Raw genomic sequence first — 25,485 nt, 5'->3', positions numbered from 1 at the left:
GGGTGCCATACATGGTATGTTCCAGGCAGCCCTCTAGAGACCCAGGGTAGTGTGAGGAATCAAATACAGTCACCCCTTAGAAACGCTCAGTGCTCCTGGTGTGCAATGTAAGCTTGAGCCTTTAAGATAAGAATGGAGAAACCATACTTCATTCTTCTGCTGAGCTTTGCCAAATTGGAATTCTATAAACTCAGATGCAGGGGGATTTTGTTGGAATACCCCAGAGTGGTGGGGGGCCAAATGCATCCCTGAGATACCTGGGGAGGGTTTTTATCTCCCAAGATTCTGGGCTGAGATGGTGAGGCACGGCAAGGATAGATAGAACCCCGGAATTTAGTGAAGCTGCCAAATGATTCTGATTTTGATGCCCTGTCAGTCCCCCTCCCTGCCATCAACAATGCCCAGGTTAGTTTGTCACCAGCAGCATCTGAGCAGGGGTCACACACTGACTAACCGTAGCTCCTGGTTGTGTTTCAGATTCCTCCCACCTCCCTGTGCTTCTGAACACCCAGCCACTGACCCCAGAGATCTGCCATGAAACCACACTTGAAGCAATGGAGACAACGAATGCTCTTTGGAATATTTGCGTGGGGGCTCCTTTTTTTAGTGATTTTCATCTACTTCACTGACAGCAACCCTGCTGAGCCAGCGCCCAGCACCTTCCCCTTCCTGGAGACCCGAGGGCTCCTGCCCATCCAGGGCAAGCAGCGGGCCATCATGGGCGCCATGCACGAGCCCTCCTCGTCCAGGAGTTTCGATGCAAACAAGGCGTTGCCAGGTGGACATCCTGCCAGCCCCTTTCACACAGGTCCAATGGACCTGCAGAAATGGGCCCAGGCCCCAGATGGGTTCGAAAATGAGTTTTTTTCATCGCAGGTGGGGAGGAAATCTCAAAGTGCTTTCTACCCGGAGGACGACGACTACTTCTTTGCTGCGGGTCAGCCAGGGTGGCACAGCCACACTCAGGGAACATTGGGGTTCCCCGTCCCCGGGGAGCCATCCCAGCGGGAGGCCGCTCCGCCAGGTGGAGCAGGGCAAAGAAGGCATGTGAAGAAGAGGCACAGGCGGCAGGGAAGGAGCCACGCGTTGGAGGAGCGCGAGGATGGGGACAGGCTGTACGCCTCCATGTCCAGGGCTCTCCTGTACCGGCTTTGGAAGGGGAATGTCTCCTCCAGAATGCTGAACCCGCGCCTGCAGAAGGCCATGAGGGACTACCTGAACACCAACAAGCACGGGGTGCGCTTCCGTGGCAAGCGCGAGGCGAGGCTCAGCAGGGCCCAGCTTCTGTGCGAGCTCCGCAGCCGCGTGCGCGTGAGGACGCTGGACGGCACCGAGGCGCCCTTCTCCGCCCTGGGCTGGCGGCAGCTGGTGCCCGCGGTGCCGCTGAGCCAGCTGCACCCTGGCGGCCTACGCAGCTGTGCCGTGGTCATGTCCGCGGGCGCCATCCTCAACTCCTCTTTGGGGGAGGAAATAGGTGGGTCTCACCACGGGGATGCCAGTCTCCCCGTCTTGAGCCAGTGGGGAACTGGAGTCTGGTTCTTTTCGTGTGCACCTCTAGAGGGACGCTGGTGGGCCAGGCTGGGGTGTGTGCACTGGATGTTTCCAACGTTAGCTGAACGTCGAGCCTACAGAGGCTTTCCCCTGGTTGGGACAAAATGAGACTGTGGTCCCAGCAGAGGTGTTCTAGAGCAGGTGTCAGAGATTCTTGGGGAACTGGAAAGGTGTTCCTCCTATAGCTAGTGCCAGCCAGCGTGGAAGGCGACTCCACCCTTTGCCCCGCAGTTTTTCTCCCTGTTGGTAGAATTTGATTCCCACAGAAACCACAGTCTACATGGGTAGTCTTCCATCATTGCTACAAAGGCCCTCATGTGGCAGGAGTAGGGGAGGAAGGAAAGCAGGAGATCACCCAGTCTCGTGTGTCAACTGCCGACAGGAGACATGGTGACAATTTTGGTTAAGTCAGGAACCAAATCCAAGTCCACTGGGCTCTGAACACCCACTGCTGTTGAGTATAGGTTCCCATGGGAAAGTGAGCACTGTTGGCACAAGCCCAGCCTCTGGTCCTGACCAGGGCACATAGTAGGGGTCTTCTCCAGAATGGTCCATAGCCTGACTATACCTGGGCTTCCGTCTTCCCAGCCAGACTGTGTTCAAACCCATGTCAGGAGGCCTGGAGCATGGGTACTTCGTAGCCCCTGTATTAGGATGCTCAAGTGCAACAGAGGATACAAAGAGACACTGCCAGACAGATTTATTTTAAGGACTTGGCTCAGTGATTGTGGGGACTTGCAAGTTTGAGGTCTTTAGGAATGCTGACTGGTGGGACACTGAGACAGGGTTTCTGTTATATTCCTGAGGCAGAGGTCCTTCCTAAGGACTTCTTTGGTCTCCACTTTTGTTCTTAAAGCCTTTGACTTATTATATAGGGCCCATCTATTGTGTGGAGAATCATCTGTTTTCCTCAAAGTGTACTGATTTAAAGGTTGATCACGTCTAGGAGGTACACAGCGATATGCACACTGCTGTTTGACCAAACTACCCGCGTTGTAGCCTAGCTGAGTTGACACATACCATTAAGCATCTCAGCTCCTCATCAGTCTTCAAGTAAAATATTGGTACTTGTAAGTCTGTTGGGTGCAGAAAGTAGGGTCCGGCTGACGTACCTTCCCCTCCCAGAGTCTAGGCTCTCCAGAGTGGGCTGGGACTGGATCTCCACAGAATTCTCCATTTGTTCTGGGTTGCATTCACTTCCCCACGTTCCCCAGTCTCTCATCCCTTCTTGCCAGAGACCTGTTCTCTTCTGTTGCTGGTGCCCTTCTCTCCCTCAGCAGTTCTGGATCCCTTTGCTCCCCAGACTTCTCTCTCTAGTTAGGCTAATTCTATTGCTGCCCCAGGCAGCGAGCAGCTCGGCCCTTTAGGTAATTTATTCATTTAACAGACATGTTTTGCCTCTACCAAATGCCTGGTTCTGTAGTAGGTACAGGAAGCGAGTATGACTCAGCCTCAAATCCAGATGTGAAACAACCACATCCAATATATTCTCACTACAGTTGGTCTTGGGTCATAACTTGTCTGGAAGTGACAAAGAGGTAATAGTTGTTTCCTGGCTTCACTTTAAGCAGGTCCCTTAGTGGTTCTGTGTCCTTGAAGAGTGGTGTTGCAGAGCTATCTTAGAATAAAGCGATGCCTCTATAGGCAGGCTTAGAAACCAGACCTCAGTTCAGATGTCCTTGGGAGTGAGGCTAAGTGGGAACTTTTATTTTAAGTTAAAAAACCCAAGACAACAAATCTGGACTTGTGGTCTGGGGTCCCTGGATGACATTATAGCAGGCTCATAATAACGCTGTTCATGTGTCACATAAGCTTGTAGCCAAAGCCAGAGCAGAGCAGCCTGCAATTTATTAAGAAAGAGCAGTGGTTTAGAGGTCCTCAGGGTGAAATAACACCACAGTTCTTTCTCATTTCCAAGGACCAGTATTAATAATGTAGAGAAGGAATTTAAGTATTATGCTTTGAAGCAGGCAGTAACTTGCTTCTGGTTTTGTTTTGTTTTAAACACCTCTGCATCATAAATACTTAGTATTTGGATTGCTCTTGCATGCCAGAGAGAATTCCCCTGCTCTTTATTCCTGCATAAATATCTCTGACCAGGGCCTTTTAAACTCTATTCAGAATTTGAAAGAGAGGATGAAAGACATTGGGAAGTCTATGTTTCTGGGGAACATGAGATGCCAGAGTTACATATTTGTTAGTTTCCAGTATTCAAATTTTAATTTATGCTGTGAGCACTTAGATGAAGCTTCATGATCAGAACTGTAAAATCACAAATGAAGAACATGACTGGAACATTTTTTTAAATTGTCTTTCTTGTTTTATCTAGGTTCCTTTGACTCAGATTTTGTACCTGTGCTTTTTAGGATGAGTAATCAGAGTGCCACTCAATTTGGAAAAACAAAATCTTTCATCTTTGTGAGCCGGTATCTCAGCATCAGCCCTGGGCCTGCCACGTGCTGACCCCTCTCCTTCCTGCTCACCTGAAGGTCTCAATGCAAAATGCATATAGTCACTAATGGCTCTCTTGATAAACCAAAGTTCACACAGCAAGTTCCTTCTGGCACCTGGGAATAACTGGGGCATGCTGTAGCTAAACTCAGGTTGGCCCCTCAGTAATTGCTTATGAATTGGTTAAGTGAAAATCAAAAGACTTACCAGTCTTCCACATGATCTGATGAAATATTGAAGGCAGAGCTGGAAAGCAGCCAGAAGTCTGTGTAAAGTAGCCCCAGGGCCCCTCCAGGCTAAGGTCCCCAGTCCTCAACAGCTCCTTCATCCTTCTAGTTATGCCTCAGGTCTGCTGATGGGCTGCCCTTGGGCTCCCCCTGTTGTTTGTTCCATGGCCAGTGCAGTCCTGCCCCTACTCGCTCCTGTTAGACTTAGTCATACCCTGTAACTGTTTTTGCTTAGAGAGACGTAGTAGTTGTAAACATGTCCACTTTGAATATACTAGTGAAAGGAAACCTCAGCTGTTTTGGAAACATGGAGTATTCTCTCCTAGAGTCATGAGATGGTCTGCTGTCACTCATACATATCAGCAGTAATAATATGCTAGTGATGTCACCACTAGGACTCTTGTGGAAGCACACTACAGAGGAGAGGTCTGTACTGGAAAAGCAGTAGTGGCCTTGATGTGGAAGACCAAGGCCTGCGTATCTGACTGTTGAATACCAATGGCAAGTGGGTGGGATATGGGAGGGAGGAGATGGGGGTGTATAGGGGCGGGACTCATAGTACTTGCTGTAGAGTTTGGAATGTGGTATGTCTTGTTAACTTCAGGAAGGCAAGAAGACGCTTCAAACAGTCATTCAGCAAGCATTAGTTATTTATTTTATTGATCATCATATCTGCCAGGTCCTATGCTAGACAGAGATGAAAGGCACAGACTCAGCCCTCAAATCCTGTACTGGAGAAATCTAGACTGTAAACAAACAATTCTGATAATCTATAAATAGGAGAAGGACAGGGAGATAAGCAGATGAAGAGGATAGAAATGACAGTGGATTCCTAACCCTGCATGAGGGCTAGGTGGACAGAGAGAGGACAGTAGAACAGGCGTGTGCTTGGCTAGGGCTATAGGGAGTAGGGAGGCCGGGAGCGAGGAGAGAGAGGAGCTGGCTAGGGAGGCAGGAGGGAGCTATGGACATTCATGCACATCATTCTGCAGAAACTAGACTTTGCTTAATAATTGTAGTAACAGGTACCTCTTGAGATTGTTTATTAAGGACAAGGACCTGTTCTAATGCTTTTTCTCTGTTAAGTATTAGAAGCCTTACAGCTCTAAATAATGGGTAGATAGAGTTACTCCCACCTAACGAATATAGAAATGGAGGTACCTGGATCGTGTGGGCAGAGCCAGTAGTCAAACCTCAATCTGGGTTAGAGGAACTTCAGCTCCACCCTGCACACCAGGTGCAGAGGCAGTGAGCTCATTCCAACAGGGAAGCAGAGGGCCGATTCTCACTTTAGAGAATGCCAGATTTCTGTCCCTGTGACAAATACCTGAGATAAACAACTTAAAAGGAGTAAAGGTTTATTTGGACTCATGGTTTCAAAGGTTTCAGTCCATGGTCAGTTGGTCCTGTTGCTTTTGAGTCTTTTATGAAGCAGCACGTCATGGGGGAAAGGTGTGCTGGAGGGTGCTCACCTCGGGGCCTCAAGGGAGCAGAGAGAGACGGGAGAGGCCAGCATCTCAGTATCCTCTTTACGGGGATACCCCCAGTAACCTAACTTCCTTTTACTAATCTCAAAGTTTTCTCCACTTCCCTAAAACCTGGTGTTTCAGTCAGCCTTTGCATTGCTGAGACCAAAAGACCTGACAAGAATAATTAGAAGAGGAAAAGTTTATTTTGGCTCACGGTTTCAGAGCTTTAGTCCCTGGTTGGTCAACTTCGTATCTCTGGGCCCAAGGTGAGGCAGAACATCATGGTGGAAGGGCGTGGTGGAGGACAGCTCAGGACATGACGGCCAGGAAGTAGAGAGAGCTCTGCTCACCAGGGACAATATATATACCCCAATGGCACATCCCAGTGACCTACCTCCTCCAACCACATCCCTCCTGCCTACAGTTACCACTCAGTTAATCCATATCAGTTTACAGCCTTCGTTATCTGGCCATTTCACCTCTGAAGTTTCTTGCATTGTCTCACATATGAGCTTTTGGAATATACCACATATCCAAATCATAACAGCTGGGCACAAAGCCTTTATCACATGGGCCTTTAGGGGACAATCATCCCAACCATAGCAGGGAAGATCGACCCACATCCTGGATTTCAGAGGAGAAAAAAAATAGGAGATGAGGATATCCTGCCCGAGGAGAGACCAGGGCAGTGGGTGGGAATCAGGAGATGAATCATGGCTGAGCTCTGATTCCTGGAAGGCCATTACCCAGTGACTGAAGATTCGTCCTCTCTTGTTACTTCAAGTTTTTGCTTTCTGATCAGAGGGTCAGGAGGAAGAAAGCCAAGAGCATGGGCCAAGGCAAGACAGTGACTTGGTGCTGGTGGCCTCCTGGCCTGGCAGCCCCTTGAAGGGTTTGATCCCCCTTCCGTGGGTGCTCTTGGCCAGGTCCCATTCTTAACCTCAACACAGCACTGCTCCGGCCTGGAAGCGCCTTCTCTAGAAATGAAGCTTCACTCTGTTGCTCCTGTGCTTACCGTCTGTTCCTTCTTTTTAACATACGAATGGACAGCTTCGAATCTTAGGTACATCACCTCGGTCACTGAGGCAGCGCACACCCAGGCACGCATTTAGGAACACGCCCGTGTGAGGAGACCCCCCCTTGGCTCTCCCTCCGACATACCCATCTAGTCCTGCTCACTGACAGCTTCCACCAGGCTCAGCACAGGACTCCACCCGCTCTGCCTCCTCCCCGCGGGGCCTCCGCTTTGTGAAGCTGTTGGAACGCTCAGAGCACGCTCCACACAACGGACAGTTAGCTGCAGGGAGGTTTTCAAGGGTATTCTGATTAATTTTGAATTACTACTCCATTTATTTGAAAAGCACCCAGCCCCTGGGACCCTGGGATTGCTCATCTGACCTTGAGATGGAGGCTGTGAGGAAGAGCTCGGCCGCACAGGTTCTTGGGAGAGCTGCGGTCTGAGAGTGTGGGAGTCACTTCCTCCCTGGCCTTGGCTCCACTGGGCTCCTCACTCTCTGTCTCTTATTTCCTGCCTTCTCAGGAAAGTACCCTAGATCATCACTTCAAACAATTTTCAAACAACTCCATCTAGAAATTAGATTTTAATTGGAAATATTCAGGTATTTTGGTATCATTCATACAAAGCATAGATTCCCTCAGTTCTAGAGATTGATAAACATTTGTTTTTAAGACCCACTTAGGGGTCCTTTCAGTGGCCCAGAAGGTAAAAATATAATATAACTTTGACATTTGCATGGACCAAGCAAAGGTAATGATGGATAAAACTACTGGCTTTTTAGTACAAATTGATGCTGTAGCACCCAACAATAGTAATCATCAGACTCCTTTTTTTTAACCACTAAGTATCATAGTCAAGTGCAAGTTTCACTTATGATTGGCTTCGATGAAGTAATCAAAATCAAAATAGCTACTTTTGTGAAATCTCAACCTTTGAGTGACTGCATTTTTCAGATCCTGTGTAACCAAGCAAAAGAAAGCACTTCTGCATATCAGTAACATGCAAAGGCACTGTGGTATTGTGTTGTGAGCTGAACTAGCCACTCTTGTCATGAAATACAGTGTGTAGTTAAAAAAAAATGACTGAAAAAAAAAGATGACTGACATCCATACTTTAATTATTCAAATGTGGATATTTGGTAGATATTTTCTCATAAAGGAATTAAGGGAGCCTGTCACATTTAGGAAAATAATGGACAGTATTTGTTGGAGGTGGTAAAATTTAACTTTCAATCATGAGTTTGGAAGCTCCACATACTTGAAAACTGATGAGAATATAGTGGTATTAATCAGTGTGATTTTTTGATACTTTATAATGAAATGCAACAATATTTGGAAGATCTGCCTAACTTTTTGAACTGAGAGTTTTCAAATGATCGTTGCATGATATAACAAAGTTATGTCTGAGTAAAGGACCCATTCAAGAACAAATAGACCAATGGATTATAATGTGTCAGAATTCATCAGAATCTTGGATTTGTACCCATTGGAATTTTTAAAAATTATATTTTTGGAAGCCTATCTTAAAAACACACTTCTTCTGAGGGGATTCTTGTGAAGACTGCCTATTTGGTGGGGGCAGACATAACTGAATCTGGTGTCATCAATTTATTAGGAAATAAAACAACTCACTGATGTTTTTCAGTCTCCACACTATAACCAACCTTTAACAAATCAGCACTTGTGAAGTGTTGATGAAGTATTGAAGAAGAATATCTACAGTTCTCTGGAAGGTCTCTTAAAATAGCCTTACCTTCTTCAATAATGTATCTAAGTCCTCACATACTACAGTTAAAACAACATTGAAAGAGATTGAATGTCTCTTCTAAAAGCCAGACAATGAAGGTTTTGCAAATGTTCAAAATATTGTCAGTCTTCTCACTACTTTTTGGTTCTAAAAATAGAGTTATTTTGTTTAAAAATGTTATTTTAATATAAATTAATAGACACTTAAAATTTTCTATTCCACTTTCTAGTGTAGAAAATATGTTATGAATAATTTTTTTAAAGAGGTACTGAGGCTAAATTGTGAGTTCTAATACTTTGAGTCAATTCATTTTTCTAGCTAAAGTATCATTTGGTTTTCTATAATATATCATTTAGTAAAAATAGGAAAGCAATTCAGAACAGAAAAACATCAACAAGTGCTTAAAATTGTGAAGGAAAGAATTAAATTTTAATTAGAAGTGTTCAGGTATTTTGACATCATTTATACAAAGCATAGATTCCCTCGGTTCTGGAGATGAATGAACTTTATTGTTTTTAAAGAGCCAGGTAGTAAATATTTCAGACATTGTGGGCCATACGGTCACTTTACATTTTACTTCCAGAATTGGTCTGCAGGTCATACATGTTTACTTTTGCAAAGTTTCCCCTAAAAGAATACTGTAGGATTCTTCAAATGGCACAGCCAGGTATACTTTATGCATCTATTGTTATGATCTTGGTACTCAGAACTGGAATCCCAATTCTTTTGCATTCAGGACTTGCTAATAAAGGCATCTTTTATAACTTTGTTTTAATGGGAACATCTCTGGGAGTTTCTGCTCTTCACGGAATAGGAAGATGTCCAAGGAGAGCAGAGTATAATCCAAGCAAAGGAGGCCAGCTACCTCCATTTCTTGTGTGGGGCATAGTTACAGGAAATGCTACGTATGCCCTCATGTCCACAAAGCACATGAACATACAGAAGTGCATGAAACCACCTCTCACCCTCACAAACAGGCATGTCATTGCTGCAAGCTAAACTTGGAAATTGCATGGGAGGGTTGAAGCTAAAGACAGTCCTCAGAAGTTCTCTTCTTGCTCATGTGCTTTGGTTTCTGGAAATGTCAAGAGATGTGTGTGTCCATAGCCTGCCTTAGGTGAGGGGAATCCCCGTTCCCACCCTTAGTTAGATGAGACCCACTTTCTTCCCCTATTCCTCTGTGTCTCCCTCTCAGCCTCCATGATTTGGGAGCCTTGTTTTCACCCAGCAACTCTCTGTCCCAAATTCAGAGAACTTGGGCAAGTCCAGCTGCCAAGTTGAATGGAGGGTGACAGAGACTGACTTTATAGGGCAAGCTTGGTGTGCCATTACAGAGAACAAGGAGCCTGACCGGCAGTGATGTTGGTGGTCTCTCCACGGCTGCACGGTTGGTCAAGTCAGTGCTCTGAGAACGAAGAGGACTCGGGTTGCTCTCACACAGGTCTTGACTTCAGCAGCAGTATGGAAGGCTGTGTGGAAATCAGGGTTGGTTTTCTTTTTAAGCATAAATCTTTATCAAAAAGTAGTAAGGTAGAATTGAATGCTGAGGCTTTCACCCTGTGGGAGGTGCACTGGATCTTGTGAAGGCAGTAGCATTAGATGCAGTTCTTTATCACCATGACCAACCTCAGGGTCCCTCAGGTAGTAAGAAGCCTGGAACCCTGAGAAACACCTACCTTCCTAACATCTCTACTTACTCCTATAGCTCCACCTTCCAAATGGCTTGGAACCTTTGGGGGCTGATTGAATAAAGTGTGTCACTTGTAAAGACTGTGAAAAGATAACAAGTGTTTAAATAAAACAGGATCACCTGTAATGGAGTACACACGCACACATGCACACACACACAAAAACACACACTGTCACATGTCACTTAACCTATATGGGACCACTCTTGTATATATTGTTGTTGTTGACTCACACCATAATGCAGTGTGTAAGGGCATATGTATTTCCATGTTGATCTCCCTAGCCAAGATCCCATCCTAAGTCAGCAGTAAATTATCTGAAAAATATGTGTGTGGATATGTTAATTTTGCTGGTGTTGTCTGATTAGTTTTAGGTATTGAAAGATTCGCTTGAACATTTTTTTCCTACCTAATGTGATTCTACAGAAAGAAAAAGTAAGCTTGTTATTTATGTACCCTTAGATTCTCATGATGCAGTTTTGAGATTTAATTCTGCTCCTACACGTGGTTATGAGAGAGATGTTGGAAATAAAACCACTGTGCGCATCATTAACTCCCAGGTAAGATGGATGAAGTTTTTCACAGGGGTACCTTTTGTAGGTAAATAATTTAACTGGATGAGTGAACAGAAATGATCTGGTAACCCATAGCCATGACACTTGATTATTTCTATGGGCCTTGTAATTATAAAAATTAATGATGAAAAATGAGAATTTAGTTGTGATATGAATGGGAAGAAACAAGTAAGAGCAAAGGAAAAATAGAAATAGAAATATAATTTTTTATAATCATAGACTTAACGTGTTGCATTTTGTGAACTGAGAAAAGGCAATTCAATTTAAATCATGGCCAGGGATAAGAAGGGGAGAAAAACAAAAGCACAAAATCTGAGGGTCCCTGTTATACCTTTGAAACTTGAGTTTGTTATTTGAAAATTTAAAAACTGAAAATGAGTTGTTTAATGGAAAATGAAAATACCTCTTTTCTTCATGTTCTTAATGTCTTCCAAATTTATGGCAAAATTACTCTTAGAACAAACCACAAGAATTTCTAGTTTCAAAAATATGTAGAAAAAAATGAGGTGATAAGTGATTTATGGAGAATTGCTTGCAGAACAAACGATTAGCTCTTTGTACAGTTCACTGCACCAGGCAGCCTGCAGCGAGGTAAGAAACAATTACCATATTTCCTTAATTCATAGATGTCATTGGCTGTAAGATCCACAACTCGTTTAATAACAACTCCTCAGAGAAGAAGGGATAAACCCTACCAAATTAAAATGTATGTTGCCTGTAAGATAACATCCTAACTTCAGACACGTTAAAATATGAAAAAGTGCATTTTAATAATGGTGAAAATTTGCCTCTTAAAATTGAGGGAGAATTTCTCCCCAAAATTATAGTTAAAAAAAAAAAAGATGATTGGCAGGTGAAATTGACAATTTCATCCAGAAACAGAAAGGGCCAAAAGGGAAGACTGTGGCTAGCACTCTGGAGGCTGCTTCATAACTCAGTTCATTCACGCCCACGCTGTGTCTAAATTACATGTCGAGGCTATTCTAGAGAGGGTCTGGGGACCTGAATTAGCTGGGTAGTTCTGTATTTCAGGGGCTGGAGTTCAGGCCACTAGCTATGGTGCAGTGCTGGAAAAATGTAAGAACTGATTTTTTTTTTTTTAGACCTCATTTTCCTAAACATTCTTTAAGTGCCTGAGTGTGCAAGAGCAACCCCTCTCCCTCTCCCAAAGGAAAATAGAAAGCCGTTTTATCCTTGCTTCAGTTCCTCTTTTAAATTTTCATCTCTTTTTAAAAATATGCTTTTGAAGTAGTAAACACTGGCTGCATTTGAATTTTTTCCCCCATGTGCTTGCAGATTCTGACCAACCCCAGCCATAACTTTATTGACAGTTCTTTGTATAAAAATGTCATTTTGGTGGCCTGGGACCCAGCTCCTTATTCTGCAAATCTTAACCTGGTAAGTGTTTCCCTGATGCCCTGACCCCAATGATCAGGTAGGGCCTCTGACTGATAAATCATGGGAGCTGGTCAAGAATTGCATGTCAACAGAATGAAACTGATCATGGGTCCTAATTGAGCACATATGTGTGCACACATTTTGATGCTCAGATAGGGTAGTATACTTGAACATTATCCATCTAATGCTCAATTGCTTTTTTTCTGGAGGAATGGAGGAAAGATGTATATGTCTAAGTGCTCAGAAATTCCTAGCTACACTAAAGGTTGGGCTGATTAAACTTAAAATTGTTCCATTGTGACCAGGTAATATCTCCCTCAGAGTGGTTGCAAGACCTTTGGAAATAAATTGAAAGTGGTTGGCAAGAAAATCTGAATTTCGTACATCCACAGCTCATTGTTATTCAAATGGAGCCTGTTCCAGGTTTTCCTTGAGTATTTCTCTTTGCCTTCTGCTTCTGAATCTGTTAAATTTTATGCAAGAGAGCTGAAACAAGTTTATTACTAGTCATCAAAATATAAGCAGGCTGCATTTGGGACCGTCTGGCAAATCATCACCTACCTAAACAAGCAGCTAACTACTTTTGGTGGAGCTTTGAATGAAAAGCCAGTGAGCTTATTTTTTTAGTGAGGGTTGGAAAAGATGGACAGTGTTCAGCCTCGCAAGGTATGTTATGAACTATGCAAATGTCTTTAACTTGGTTTGCCATGAGCAGAGAGCTTACAAATTTCTTAACCATTTTGTGCCATTACTTAGATGTGCAACATCTATAAAAACTTAACCATAGCATATAATATATAATTATATGATATATAATGTGATTACATAATAATAACACTAATGGAAATAATATAACTGTATTATACTATAATAATATTATTAATATAATGTAAGCTCTAGATAGTATTACAATATTAGTTAATATTAATTAATAAAATTATATATAAGCATCTGATTGTGATTTCCAACCTATTTTAATGTACCCATGTCAATTTCATTGGAACATTCACAAAATTGAAAACTTGGGACTTAATGCATTAAGATGAATGTGGAGGCCAGATCTTGGGGGACCTATGCAAGCTACCCAAGATAGAATGGGTCCCTCTAGAAGGAGTGTGGGTCACCATCCATCTTAAAACTGAGGCTGGACATTGATTGCCAATAGGATCTTAATGAGAGGTGCAAATCAGAATCACCTACAGAATATTTTTCAAAATCTGTCTATCAGACCCCCATTTCCAGAAATGGAAACACAGCCTTGATGTGTATTTTTTGCAAAAGTTCTCTGGTTAATTCTCCTATGTGTCCTCCACAGAGAATCAAGCATTAAATGGAGCTTGGAACCTCTCAGATATTTTTATCAGCTCGAGGTTCCCCAGTTTTAAACTTTGGCAGCTCTCCGGCCATTTGTGAATAGACAGCATTTCTGTCTGTTGACCTTGTTTTTCCCTCTGCTGGAAATATCCAAACCCAGGGCACAGAGCTGTCCCACCTGACAGATGTGGGCAGAGACAGTGCCAAAATTCAAGCAATACAGCCCCTAACTGTAGGGCCTCTGCTGCCACATGTGGACCTGGGAAGAAGCTGGGGAAGGGAAAGATTCCTTTTCTGGTCCCACGTTCCTCCTGCTTCTTTGCTGGTGCCACCTGGCTTGGAATTTAGTGAATTAAAGAGTATCTGATCCAGCCATTCTTTAAGTTTTTAAAAACAACAGAAATGTTTCATCTTTGGGCTATTACTTGGGATCTTCCTCTATTCCCATGGTATACCCATGGCATCTACTTGAAGTGAACACAGAGCTCTTAGGGTCCTTGGAGCTAAACCTTTTCCCACACACCTTCTCCCAACCCATCTTATGGTGTCACCTGACACACTTCTGAACATTATTTTTTATTCAACCTCACTGGGTTTTTCATACAAGATACCTACAACAAATGTAACTGTACATTATCATGAATATTAACAAATTTATACTGTCATGTGTCCACCATCATAATCAAGAAAGAGAACAGTTCCATCACTCCATCCTAGTCAGTCTTCACAGCCCTGCTCCTGGGCTTAGGTGGCCATGGTGTACTTTGTCACTATAGATAAAATTAGGAAAAATTATTTTTGAAATACACTATGCATGACAGAGATCAGCAAACTATGGCTGGCCAAATCTGGCCACCACCTGTCTTAATCCATGCTACCAAGAGCATTGAGTAATGGCCACAGAGACCATCAACAAAGCTTCAGGTGTATATCATCTGATCCTTTGCAAAAGCCTAATAACCCCTGATCTATCTTTCTCTCTCATTTTGCCTAAAAACAGTCATCATCTCCACTAGAGCTAGAACACTGGTCTTGCTTCATACTTGTTCCTAAGGAAGTGTCTATGGCCGTGATAAGTCAAGGTCCTCCACACTCCCTGTAGGACCAAACTGACCCCTCAGCATGTACATCCGTGTGCTTGCCTGCTATTCTGTCTCCTTTTTACACTGTAGCCTCTTTTACTTGATTGCATGTTATGTGTGTGGTTTTTTTTATTTTCCTTAGTGGTACAAGAAGCCAGATTACAACCTGTTCACTCCGTATATTCAACATCGTCAGAGAAACCCAACTCAACCATTTTACATACTTCATCCTAAATTTATATGGCAGCTTTGGGACATTATCCAGGAGAATACCAAGGAGAAGATTCAGCCAAACCCGCCATCTTCTGGTTTCATTGGTATGTGTTTATTAAAAATTGTAAATATTGGGCAGGACCTCGTTTTTAATGAACATAGTCATGTTATATAGTAGAGCAATTAACAGTGGATTTGGAGATTAGACCAAAGAAATGAGAAATACTCTTTTCCAGTTATCTATTACTACATAAACAAACAACTCCAAAATTTCAAGGTACAATGCAAGAACTGTTTTATTTTCTCCCATGATTTTGTGGGTTAGGATGGGCCAGCCTGGATGATTTTTGAGTTCCGTATGACTGATGGAGTCAGCTGGTACTCACTGCTTCATGGGACGGCTCCACTTACAGGTTTAGCCCCTTGGCAGGAAGAGCTAAAACCAGACCCCAGCTGGGGCTGCCAACCATGAGCCCACATTCTCTTTCATGGTGGTCCCAAGATAATTAGACTTCTTAAAATGGCAGCTCAAGAGGCACAGGAAAGTGTTCTAAAAGACAGGAAATAGAGATTGTCAGGTTCTCAGAGGGGATGCCTGGAGACTTGCACGATGTCACACATGCTATTCAGTTGATCAGAGCAATCTCAGAGTTCACCAAATTCATGGGAAGGCACATAGACCTGACTCCTTGATGAGAGGCAAGAGAAATGTGTCCAGGAATTTGTGACTCTCTTTCCACTACCCATCCCCATTCAGTTGCTTAGGTAATGCCAGACTGAGGAGCTGAATTTGTGACCCAAAGTTGGTATAGTGCATTTTAAGATTACTGGTAGGTAAGAGCTTTGATGAGAGTAGTTTTAATATCACATGGAACTCTCTCAACCAGAGAGTCCACTAACTCTAATCCAAAAATGGATTTTATACATATCAAAATAATCACATTTAGCATACATAGTTTCAGCCAGGTGTTTGCCCTCAAAATTTGTGGTTTTGCCCCCTTTCTTTATGTTTCAGCTTATCACCAATTATTTCTTTGATTTTCATCCATGTTCACAATATTAAGGCATTTCTTAGAGCCCCTTGGTGATAGGAAGGTTACAGGATATTGTTTTTTTTTGCTACCCCAATTTCAACAAATGTACCCTCCTTGGGCTGCACAAAGATCCCTGTGAATAGAGGAGAGATTTAGGGAGATATCACAGGTGGAATTTTGAATGCAGGATATACAAATATCCAGAAGCAAGACTTGCACATTTTGGAGTGGATTTATACTATTGTAATAATGTGAAATATTTCACACAGAACTCCAGAAGAGTACATATTATTTTCCTTAAGCCCCGTTTTCTCCCCCCTTCATTTGAAGCCATGTTTGACACTTTTTGTTTTCAAATCACTCATGAAATTCCAACTTCTATATCTTTTGTGTAGTTTCATAGGATCCTGTTGATTTAGGAGAGAAAGTATAATCTGGTTTGTCAGCAAAGGTAAACAGGATAGAATAATGCTTCGACAGCATAATAGGATGTGGCACAAGTTTAATAAAGACTTCTTTTCATATTGTCACCTTGAATTCATGAGACTAATGTTTGATTGGGACAAAATTTTTAAAGCATAATCGAGGGGGGACTGTCAGATATAATTATTATTGACATGTAGTTTTAAAACTTCAAAAGTAATCCTGTAGTTGCCAAGAAAAGTACTTTCCTGCACAATTTATTGAAAGAAATCATGCCACAAATGGCCAGCTTCCTTTGATTGCTATTTACCTAGAGGCTGGTGCTCACAAAGGCTCATGATTGCCTTTAAGGCTTCCTTTACATGAAAGGAAATTGCAATTCAATGTCATTGCAAGACTGTAGGTCAGGGATACGTAAGTTTGAGTTTCAATCTTTCTGTGCCACTTACTAGCTTTCTGACCTTGGGCAAGTTGCTCCATTCTTTGTCCTTTGATATCCTCAGGCAAGGAATGAGAATAATAATAAAATCTTTCAAAGGATAAGGTATCTTGCCAATTTAGAATCATTATTATTTTCTAGCACTGCCTTGTCCAATACCACAGCTATTAGCCACATGTGACTATTTAAATCTCAATTAATTCAAATTAAGCAAGGGGATAAATTGTAAGTCCCACTAGTTCCATTTCATGTTCTCAGCCACGTGTTCTTGGTGGCTAGAATATCAGATGATGCTCAGAGAGAACTTTGCAATTGTCACAGAAAGTTGTGTAGGACGGCACTGTTAAGTTTTACCAAAGAAAAACAGCAAGTTGATAAGTTCCCACTCAGCAGGCTGTGCTGTGTGGACAGGATCAAAGATGCAATAGAAATTCACCTCGTCCTCCTGAGCTTCGCCTTGGTTGGGTGTGAGAGCTCTCGCCACGAATGGGCAGTAGAGGCAGCCTGGTGAGCTTCGACAGCTCCCTCCCAGGACCTCCCCTGAAGCTGTTGTACTTTATTCTTCCTCTTTGGTCTTGATCAGAAATAGGCTGAGAGCTGCAGTCTGTTTTATCATTTATCTGATACTCTCAAATAGCAGTAGAATGATGTCACCCACATCTCAATCTCTCTGCTATAACAACTTTTAAAAAGATCAATGAGGTTTGTTTTTTTTTTATCAAAAAGTATTCTGCAAACGCCCCTTCATGTTTGAAGGTCATGTTGAAAAGTATTGACCTGTTGTCCCAGCACTTCATCATTTCCAAGCACTCTCACCTCTAACATCAGCTCCTGAACAAAAGGACTCATGGTACAGGTGTTAGGAGGGATTAGCATGTTTGCACAGTCTGACATTGTGCCCTTGGTACAGAGGTCAGCAGGGTGGGTCCTTGTTCACCGAGCAGCAGGGCAGCTTCCCTGGCCTCCTGCTGTGCCCACCCACATAGGCCTTTGCTCCAGCTAAAGTTGTGAGAATTACTTTCTTCGCTGACATGTTCATTCAGTTGTGAAAAATAGTCTCTGATTTGGTGGCTTATATTTCTAAATCCATTGCCTACATTTTCTTATATGCCTTTAGGAATCTTTGTGTGAAATAAAGGAACTCTAAAAGTTGACTATTTTGAACATGAAAGACATTTCTTTCCATGGAAATGGATTTAATAGGGAAGTTAGGTTCCCAGAGAGATGCCTCTTAAATGTAGTGTGGTTGGTACTGTTCAAGAGGCTCAATTCTTCAAGGAAGGAAAGAGTCATCCACCAAGTGGATTCTAATTGAGCACCTCCCATGTACCAAGCAAAGGTCCTGCCCACTTGGAACACGCAGTGAAGTGAAGGAGGGGGAACTGTTATACAGACGTGTGTGCATAAATGAAAGGTAGTTACAGACTGTGACAAATGCCTCGAAAATAGCAGGATGCAAAAAGGGCTGGGCAGTGCCTACTCTGGTCATCACTGTTTTTATTTTCAGTGTGGCAAACAATTACAGTTGGCTCTCCTTATCTATGGGTTCCACACCTGTGGATTTAACCATTTATGAATACATGTTTTAGCTCAGTGACTCAGAGTGTAACATGCATCATAGTCACCCATGAAGTGTGTGCTTTTCACTGCAAAGCAAAACTTAGATACTGAAAACAATAAGCATGTATCACCTTTACAGAGTTTCTGTGCATCAGGAATCCAGGACTCATTGAATAGATGATTCTGGCTTGCAGAATCTCATGAGGTTACAGTTGAGCACTCCGGATGAGGTTGGGCGATCTGTGCTTCCAAAATGGCTTGCTGACCTGGCTGTTGGCTGGAGGCCTCAGTTCCTTACTCCACGGGGCTGCTTGGGCACCCTTATAACATCATGCTAGCTTCCCAAGAGCAGGCAGTCTGAGAGAAAGAGCAAAAAGGTTTTTTTTTTGTTTTTATGATGCCATGAACTGTCAGATTTGCTACATTCTATTCCTTAAATAAGTCAGCTCCCTTGTTGTAGGAAGGAAACTAGATGGAGGCATGACTAGCAGGCAGGAACCATTCAGAGCCAATTTCGAGGGTGGCTATAACAACTTTTTAAACCATATTACTCGGTGGTAATATGGTTTAGAATGACTCTTTTAACTTTTTTTACATCTCAAAGTTGGGAGAACTTTAGAAATCTAGTCCATAGGTACTATATTGATATATGTCCCAGCAAAGTGCTATGCACTGGACTCAGTGGGAGGACTCAGAATTCCAACTCATCACTTATTCATACTGATCACATCTTTGTTACAATGTTTAAACACACATGGAATGATTATTTTTACTTGTGTTTAGTTAAAACCATATAAGGCATTACTAAAAATATAACATTGATCTTTGTCTTTGAAATTGTGTAGCATTAAATCCTACATTCCAGATTTTTAACTACAAATGCAATTATTCATTTTGTTTCTTTTGAAGACATAGCTATAAAATTAACTGCCATTACTAATAAACAGAGTTTATGTTCTTAAAATTTACTGTGGAAATGACATACATAATAGCTGCTTGTAAATGTTGTTCTTAAAAGTGATTTTCTGTTTGTTTCTATATCCCATTTTATTGGGAATACTGATTAATGGGTTATAAGCTTGGAAACCTACTCTCATTGATTTCAGAAAACCATCCTCTCAATAACATTTGGTCAGAGGATTTGGTGCAGTCGACTAATTGTTTATGTCCTCTCCAAATTCATATGGTGAAATCCTCACCCTCTATGTTAGTCAGTTTTCACCACTTTTCAAAATACTAGAAAGAGCAATCTAGAGTAAGAAAAGTTTATTTTAGGCTCACCATTTGAGGTTCAGTCCATGGTTGTTTGGCCTGCTCCATTGCTCTGTGCCTGCGTGAGGCAGAACATAATGGCGGAAGAGGAAACAGAGGCAAGCTCCTCATGTTATGGCACCAGGAAAGCAGAGAGAAAGAGTGAAGAGTCAGGGACAAAATATGCCCAAGGGCATGCCCCGTGACCTATTTACTCCTGCCATGCCCCACCTGCCTACAGTTACCAAATTAGTCTGTTCAAATTATTAATCCATCAAGTGACCTAATCCACTGATCAGGTCACAAGGGTCTCAAGCTTTCATAATCTGATCATTTTACCTCTGAACATTTCTACATTGGATATCATGTTTCCAACACATGAGTGTTTCATGGAATACTTTATACTCAAACCCAAAGTAGTAGTCGGGTCTTTGGGAATGATTAGGTCAGGAAGGATTAGCTATTATGGTTGGAATTAATGCCCTTATACAAGAAGCTCCCAAAGATTCATTAATCCCTTCCAACATGTGCTGATGCAAAAAAATGAGACATCATTGAATCAGGAAGCAAAGCCCTTATTAGTGAATTTACTAATATCTTGACCTTGGTCTTCTCAGCCTCTTCACTCCATTTAAAGCCTGAATCTACTACTAAGACATTTTATTTAATGCCTTCTATTCTAGAAGTCTAACATCTATTTTACACCTTCATTAGCAAATCCTAGCCCACTACCAACTGTCTCCTTGATGGTTCACAAATCATGTGGCCTTGCCTTGTTAGATTAGGGTGTGTGTGTGTGTGTGTGTGTGTGTGTGTGTGTGTGTGTTTCTGCTGGGAAAGGGGGAAGCAATTAATGTTGAAGACAAAAAGAATCTACAAGGAATTTCTGCTCGGTGCATCAGTCTTGAGTGTTTTTGTAAATATTTATTTGTTCTAATTAGTTATATATGACAGCAGAATGTATTTTGATTCATTGTACACAAATGGATCACAACTATTCATTTCTCTAGTTGTACATGATGTAGAATCCATACCATGCATGGAGTCATACGGATACTTAGGTTAATGATGTCAATCTTATTCCACCATCTTTCCTACCCCTGCCTCCTTTCCTCCTTCACTCCCCTCTGACCAATCCAAAGTTCCTCCATTCACCCCCATCCCCCATTATGGATCAGCATACATATATCAGAGAAAATATTTGGCCTTTGTTTTTTTAGGATTGGCTTATTTTGTTTAGCATGCTATTCTCCAACCGTATTCATTTACCTGCACATGCTGTAATTTCATTCTCCTTTGAGGCTGAGTAAAATATTCCATTGTGTATACATGCCAAAGTTTCTTGATCTTTTCGTCTATTGAAGTGCATCTAGGTTGGTTCCATAGCTTAACTATTGTAAATTGAGCTGCTATAAATATTCATGTGGCTGCATCGCTGTAGTATGCAGATTTTAAGTTATTTGGGTATAGACCAAGGAGTGGGATAGCTGGGTCAAATGGTGGTTCCACTCTAAGTTTTCTAAGGAATCTCCATACTGGTTTCCAGAGTGGCTGCACTCATTTGCAGTCCCACTAGCAATGTATGAGTGTACCTTTTATCTCACATCCTTGCCTACACTTACTGTTGCTTGTATTCTTGATCATTGCTGTTCTGACTAGAGTGAAGTGATATCTTAAAGTAGTTTTGATTTGCATCTCTCTAATTACTAGAGCTGTTGAACATTTTTTTGCATATTTGTTGATCGAGTGTATGTCTTCTGTGAAGTGTCTGCTCAGTTTCTTAGTCCATTTATTGACTAGGTTATTTGTCTTTCTGGCGTTAAGTTTTTTGAGTTCTTTATATAGCCTGGATATTAGTGCTCTATCTGATGTGCATGTGGTAAAGATTTTCTCCCACTCTGTAGGCTCTATCTTCACATTATTGATTATTTCCTTTGCTGCGAAAAAGTTTTTTAGTTTGAATCCATCCCATTTGTTGATTCTTGATTTTATTTCTTATGCTTTGGGAGTCTTGTTAAGAAGTCTGTCCTAAGCTAACATGATGAAAATTTGGGCCTGCTTTTTCTTCTATTTGTTGCAGGGTCTCTGGTCTAATTCCTAGGTCCTTTATCCATTTTGAGTTGAGTTTTGTGCAGGGTGAGAAATAGAGGCTTAATTTCATTTTACTACATATGAATTTCCAGTTTTCCCAGCAACACTTGTTGAAGAGGCTATCTTTTTTCCATTGTATGTTATTGGCTTCTTTGTCTAGTATGAGGTAATTGTATTTATGTGGGTTTGTCTCTGTGACTTCTATTCTGTACCACTGATCTTCCTGTTTATTTTGATGCCAACACCATGCTGTCTTTGCTCCTCTAGCTTTGTAGTGTAGTTTAAGGTTTGATATTGTTATGCCTCCTGCTTCACTCTTCTTGCTAAGGATTGCTTTGACTATTTTGAGTGTGTTATTTTTCCAAATGAATTTCATAATTGCTGTCTCTATTACCATGAGGAAAGACATTGGATTATAATTGGAATTGCATTGAATCTGTATAGCACTTTTGGTAATATGACCATTTTGCCAATATTAATTCTGCCTATTCAAGAGCATGGGACATCTTTCCATCTTCTAAGGTCTTCTTTAATTTCTTTCTTTAGTGTTCTGTAATTTTCATTGTAGAGGTCTTTCATCTCTTTTGTTAGATTGATTCCCAAGTTTTTTTTTTTGTTTGTTTTTTTTTTTTGAGACTACTGTGAATAGGGTAGTTTTCCTAATTTCTCTTTCAGAGGATTCATCACTGGTATATAGAAACTGATTAGATTTATGTATATTGATTTTATATCCTGCTACTTTGATGAATTCATTTATTAGTTCTAGAAGTTTTCTTGTGGAATTTTTTTCGATCCTCTACATATAGAATCATGTCATCAGCAAATAGTGATAATTTGAGTTCTTCTTTTCCTATTTGTATCCCTTTATTTCTTTGGTTTCTCTAATTGCTCTGGCTAGTGTTTCAAGAACTATGTTAAGTAGAAATCGTGAAAGAGGGCACCCCTGTCTTGTTCCAGTTTTTAGAGGGAATTCTTTCAGTTTTTCTCCATGTAGAATGATGTTGGTCATGGGCTTAGCGTAGATAGCCTTTACAGTGTTGAGGTATGTTCCTACTATCCCCTTTTTTTCTTATATTTTGAACAGGAAGGGATGCTGTATTTTGTTGAATGCCTTTTCTGCAACTATTGAGATGATCATATAATTCTTATCTTTAAGTCTGCTGGTGTGATGTATTATGTTTATTGATTCCTGTATGTTGAACCATCCTTGCATCCCTGGGATAAACCCCAATTGATAACGGTGCAATATTTTTAATAAGTTTTTGTATGTGATTTGCCAGAATTTTATTAAGAATTTTTGCATCTATGTTCATCAGGGATATTGGTGCAAAGTTTTCTCTCCATGATGTGTCCTTGCTTGATTTTGGTATCAGAGTGATACTAGCTTTGTAGAATGAGTTTGGGAGGGTTCCCTTCTTTTCTATTTCATGGAATACTTTGAGGAGTATTTGTATTCTTCTTTGAAGGTCCTGTAGAACTCAGCTAAGAGTTCATCTGGTCCTGGGTTTTCTTGATTGGTAGGCTTTTGATGGCTTCTTGTATTTCATTGCTTGAAATTGATCTGTTTAAGTTGTGTATGTCCTCCTGATTCAACTTGGGTAGTTTATAAGTCTCTAGAAATTTTTCCATGTCTTCGAGATTTTCTATTTTGTTGGAGTACAAATTTTCAAAATAGTTTCTAATTATCTTCTTTATTTCTATAGTGTCCATCGTGATATTTCCTTTTTCATCACAAATTTTAGTAATTTGAGTTTTCTCTCTCCTTCTCTTCATTAGTGTGGCTAGGGATTTATCAATTTTATTTATCTTTTTAAAGAACCTGCTTATTGTTTTGTCAATTTTTTCAATTGTTTCTTTTGCTTCAGTTTCGTTAATTTCAGCTCTGATTTTAATTATTTGCTATCTTCTACTACTACTGGTGTTGATTTGTTCTTCTTTTCTAGGGCTTGGAGATGTAATGTTTAGGTCATATATTTGTTGACTTTTCATTCTTTTAATGAATGAGCCCAATGTAATGAACTTTCCTCTTAGTACTACCATCATAATGTCCCAGAGATTTGGATATGTTGTATCAGTATTCTCTTTTAACTCTAAGAAATTTTTAATCTCCTCCCTGATGTCTTCTGTTATCTGTGTGTCATTCATTAGCATATTATTTAGTCTCCAGGTGTTGGTGTAACTTCTATTTTTTATTTTATCATTGATTTCTATTTTCATTCCATTATGAGCTGATAGAATGCAGGGTAGTATTTCTATTTTTTTGTATTTGCTAAGAGTTGCTTTGTAGCCTAACGTGGTATATTTCAGAGAAGGATCCATATGCTGCTGAGAAAAAAGTGTATTCACTCATCGATAGAATATTCTATATATGTCTATTAAGTGTAAGTTATTGACTATATTATTGAGTTATGTAGTTTCTTTGTTCAGTTTTTGTTTGGAAGATCTATCCAATGGTGAGGCAGGTGTGTTAAAGTCACCCAGTGTTATTGTGTTGTGGTCTATTTGATTCCTGAAATCAAGAAGGGTTTGTTTGATGTACAGAGATACCAACGTTTGGTGCATAAATATTTATGATTGTCATGTCTTGTTGATATATGATTCCCTTAAGCAGTATGAAATGTCCTTCTTTATTCCTTCTGACTAACTTTGGTTTGAAGTCCACTTTATCTGATATGAGGATGGAAACTCCTGCTTTTTTTAATGCAGTTCATGTGAGTGATGGTTTTTTCCCATCCTTTCACTTTCTGTCTGTGGATGTCTTTTCCAATGAGATGAGTTTCTTGAAGGCATTATATTGTTGGGTCTTTGTTTTTAATTCAATCTTCCAGTCTATGACTTTTAATTAATGAATTTAGGCCATTAACATTCAGGGTTATTATTGAGATATGATTTGAATTCCCAGTCAACTTTATTTTCTAGATTATATATTTTGTCTTTATTATCTGAGGTTCTGTCTTCTAAGTATTCTAGTCTGTTGGTAATGCTTTCTATTGTTTTTAATTTTCTTGATTGTTTTCTTCATTTCAAGGATTTCTGGGTTTTTTTTTTAATCTCTATCTCTTTATTGAAGTGATCTTTTGCTGCTTGAATTCACTGTCTTATATAATCCTTCACTTCACAGATCATTTTAATTATGTACATTCTGAATTCTCTCTCTGACATTTCTTCTACTGTGCTGTCAATGAATTCTTTTATTATGGCATCTGGGTTTGTTTGGTGAGCTTTCTTCCCTGTTTTCTCATGTAGTTCATGTTTCTTCCCCTCTAGCAGTGTGGATCTGAGGTATTAAGATTTCTACCCTATAGATTTATAATGTCCCTGCAGGTTTCCAATACCTCTCCTTTAAGGGGGAGATAAATATCAACAGCACCCAATGCAAACAATATGCAGCTTTAAATCAGACCCTATTAAGATATTTATCATTTTGTTGCAATAAACAGAATCAGTGTGTTCAATTATTCTCTGCAATATAAACAGTATGTTTGCAAAAGTTTCTAGTTTCTAATGGTGGACATAAAGAGAACAGAGGTGTAGGGTGTGATGTTTATGGGGTAGGAGTTGAGAATATAGAGGTATTAGATCATAGGAAGAGTGAACGAGGAATCAGTAGAAGTTGACTGTTAGCAGGAGAGAAGAGAGAAAGGAACCAAGTCTGTAGGGATCTTAGAAGTGGTCTTCCAGGTCCTGGCTATTGTCACTAGATGGAAGTGGCCAGATTCCTAGCTGATGGCAGCCATGGTTGCTAACCTGTAGGTACCTTGATATTGGGCTTCTAGTCTCCAGCCAGTGTCTTACGATGGAAGATGCCTCAACTAAAGATGGTGGTGGCAGAGGCAGAGGTAACCCAGGATGGACACAGAAGTAACCTAGGGTGGAGCTGACCACTTTCAGAGATGGGGCTGCAAGAGCAGGCTGGGCGAGCCTGTTCAGATATGCAACACTGTGGTGTACTTTG

The 25,485-nt window shown here is 41.1% G+C and overlaps 1 protein-coding gene across 5 annotated transcripts in view; it reads left to right on the top strand.

The window, feature by feature from the left end:
* Positions 1-25,485, top strand: part of St6gal2 (ST6 beta-galactoside alpha-2,6-sialyltransferase 2) — a 77,512-nt gene that overhangs the window by 38,478 nt on the left and 13,549 nt on the right. For 4 of the 5 annotated variants that reach the window (XM_047523484.1, XM_047523485.1, XM_047523483.1 and 1 more), the window contains exons 2-5: positions 478-1,474; positions 10,613-10,710; positions 12,022-12,123; positions 14,662-14,836. In XM_047523484.1, coding sequence (XP_047379440.1) covers positions 535-1,474; positions 10,613-10,710; positions 12,022-12,123; positions 14,662-14,836 — 1,315 coding nt within the window. In that variant the 5' untranslated portion in view covers positions 478-534. The remainder of the gene's footprint in view (positions 1-477; positions 1,475-10,612; positions 10,711-12,021; positions 12,124-14,661; positions 14,837-25,485) is intronic. The other variant, XM_047523486.1, reaches the window with a different exon arrangement.

This window comes from Sciurus carolinensis, chromosome 13, assembly GCF_902686445.1.
Source record: "Sciurus carolinensis chromosome 13, mSciCar1.2, whole genome shotgun sequence".
In the NCBI taxonomy this organism is placed as follows: Eukaryota; Metazoa; Chordata; class Mammalia; order Rodentia; family Sciuridae; genus Sciurus; species Sciurus carolinensis.
Note: the sequence above shows the minus strand (reverse complement) of the source record. Positions and strands in the feature narration are given on the sequence as shown.